General features: G+C 35.8%; 1 protein-coding gene across 1 annotated transcript; it reads left to right on the top strand.

Annotated features, from left to right (window-relative positions):
- Positions 1–645: 645 nt before the first annotated feature.
- LOC123923220 (probable galacturonosyltransferase-like 1) lies at positions 646–2,146 on the top strand. Its single transcript, XM_045975905.1, has one exon. The coding sequence runs from the start codon at positions 824–826 to the stop codon at positions 1,853–1,855; it is 1,032 nt and encodes a 343-aa protein (XP_045831861.1). The 5' UTR covers positions 646–823; the 3' UTR covers positions 1,856–2,146.
- Positions 2,147–2,851: the final 705 nt, after the last annotated feature.

Below are 2,851 nucleotides of genomic sequence, written 5' to 3'. Positions count from 1 at the left end.
GTTTAAAACATAACGATTGTACCGAACAATTTTAAGCATAAAAAAAAAATAAAAAATTGAAGTTCCAAAATAACATTGTAGTACCAACAAAAATTATTTATCCAAAATAACATTATAGTAACTTACAATTTTAAATATATAAAAAAATTGAATTTTCAAAATAACATCACGGTACCGATAAAATTTGTTTATTTAAAATAACATTACAACACCAAAATAAAATTTCAGTACAAAAAATAAAAACAACTTGAAGTTCGATTAATTTGGTCGACTGACTTGGTAATTGGGCATGTATATTGGAATATAAATATATTTTCTTTTACGATATTGGAATATAAATATATAATAGTAACTTAATGCGGTTTTTGCGGTTATCCGCGGTTTTTGCGGTTTTTGCGGTTTTGCGGTTTGCGGTTCAGTAAGAAAGCCATCCAAATACATCCAAACCAAATGCGGTTTTTGCGGTTTTCGGTTTGGTTTGGTTCGATTTGTGATTTTACTTTTGGATTGGTTCGGATACGATCACCCCTACGTATGAGTGTTTGAAATACTATTTAGAAATTTTCAATATAATATGAAAAGAACATATTACGTATAAAATCATTCCTCATTGACTTAGATTTGAGTTGTTAGTTTTTGGACTAAGGTTGGTTGAAGACCACTTTAGAGAAAACGTACGTAGTAGTGTTCTATATGTTCTCCCACAATACCTTCTTCTCTCTTCTTCCATTTCAATTTCAACCTCTTCAAAATCAAATATATAATTCACTCACATCACACTTTAATCCCCAAATCCCACAATCACTTTTTTCACTTCTCACCAATGAAATTCACCACATTAATCACATTATGTATCCTCCTTCACTTCTCCAAACACACCTTAAGCACCATCACCACCACCACCCTTGAACAAAACTTCAAAGAAGCACCAAAATTCTACAACTCCCCAACCTGCACAACAATTACAAACCACACATGCTCAATCGAAGCCGTACACGTGGCAATGACACTTGACGTGTCATACATCCGTGGCTCCATGGCAGCAATCCTCTCCATACTCCAACACTCCTCATGTCCAGAAAACATTATTTTCCATTTCATTACTTCCTCTTCAAAACCTTCAACCGTTCTCAACAGAATTATAACTAACTCTTTTCCTTATCTAAAATACCAAATATACCCTTTCAACGACGCACCCGTCGCCGGATTAATCTCCACCTCCATTCGCTCCGCCCTTGATTGTCCGCTCAACTACGTCCGCACCTACCTCGCCGACATCCTTCCCGTCTGTATCTCTAAAGTTGTTTATCTTGACTCCGATTTGATCGTCGTCGACGACATTGCAAAACTCGCCGCTACTCCTCTCCGTTCAAACACTGTCCTCGCCGCGCCGGAATATTGTAATGCGAATTTCAGTATTTACTTTACTCCTTCGTTTTGGTCGAATCCTTCTCTTTCACTTACGTTCGCGAATCGTGAGGCTTGTTACTTTAATACTGGAGTTATGGTTATTGATCTTCAACGGTGGCGTTCCGGTGAGTATACGACGATGATTCGGGAGTGGATGGAGTTGCAGAAGAGAATGAGGATCTATGAATTGGGATCATTGCCGCCGTTTTTGTTGGTTTTTGCTGGGAGGATTACGCCGGTGGATCATCGGTGGAATCAGCATGGGCTTGGTGGTGATAATTTTCGTGGGCTTTGTAGGGATTTGCATCCGGGCCCGGTGAGTTTGTTGCATTGGAGTGGAAAGGGAAAACCGTGGGCCAGGCTTGATGGGAATCGGGCTTGTCCTTTGGATGCTTTGTGGGCTCCATATGATCTTCTCAAGACTCATTTTGCTATTGAGGTGTAGATGATGTCAAAATTCGGATATATATATATTTTTTTTATAATTCATTAAGTAATAAATCTAAATATATACTTACATTTAGTTTGATATAATTTGAATTTGATACATTGTACATGGTATATATAACTTACCATTTTGTTATTGAGGTGAATGATTTACACTACATATACTACTACTAACAATGATTCAAATAAGTTGAGTATTCTTAAAAAGTGTTTGTGTAGATTGTGAATCCATTATATTTTGTTTTGTTTATGTTGTAACTTGTAGTTTTGTGTAGTATATTATTATTAAAGCTTGTGAGATCGTCATTTATTCAAATGTATTATTCTTTGTTAATATTGTCTTTGTGTATTGTTATTGTTTTGGACTGGTCCAAGGCCTAGTCCACCTCCATTCTCGTGGCTACTTCCCCGAAGGATCAATCCATTGAAGCCTTCAAACAAGCCTCAAATCTTGCCTGACTCTGGAACAACTAATCAAATGACGATAAGGCCTCCAAACAACTACTCAATCTTGACATTATTGATCGTCGTTCGTAACATCTACCTCATCAATGTCACACGACTTCTCATCGACACCTATATAAACAATCTTTCACAAAACAACAAAGATATGCTATCTTAACCTCTAACTCTCTCACTCTTGCTCTGATATTGACTTGAACTTTAGAGTGTTTGCGATTACACTTCCCATCTTAATGGACGTTGTTCAACCTACCATCTCCATCTCATATATCGGTTATTTACACTTATATACAATTGGTCAATTGTTTGTTTTTGTTTTTTTGTTAGTAGAATAATAGGTTCAGTGTTCATATGAAAATTCTAGTAATACACTCTCAAATACACCACTTCCTACATATTTATTCCTACTAGTTGATGTTGATACACCAGTTTCACTTAATTTATGTATATGATCTATATAATTTGGTAGGAACCATCCATTTCAAAAATAGTGAAATACAGTATACACACTTGAATTTAAAATAATGATCAA

The sequence above is a fragment of the Trifolium pratense genome, linkage group LG4 (assembly GCF_020283565.1).
Source record: "Trifolium pratense cultivar HEN17-A07 linkage group LG4, ARS_RC_1.1, whole genome shotgun sequence".
In the NCBI taxonomy this organism is placed as follows: Eukaryota; Viridiplantae; Streptophyta; class Magnoliopsida; order Fabales; family Fabaceae; genus Trifolium; species Trifolium pratense.
The sequence above is the reverse complement of the archived record's forward strand: the minus strand, read 5'-3'. Positions and strand labels throughout refer to the sequence as shown.

Excerpts from the sequence above, each read along its gene's own strand:
- LOC123923220 (XM_045975905.1), top strand. The coding sequence starts at position 824 with ATGAAATTCACCACATTAATCACATTATGTATCCTCCTTCACTTCTCC.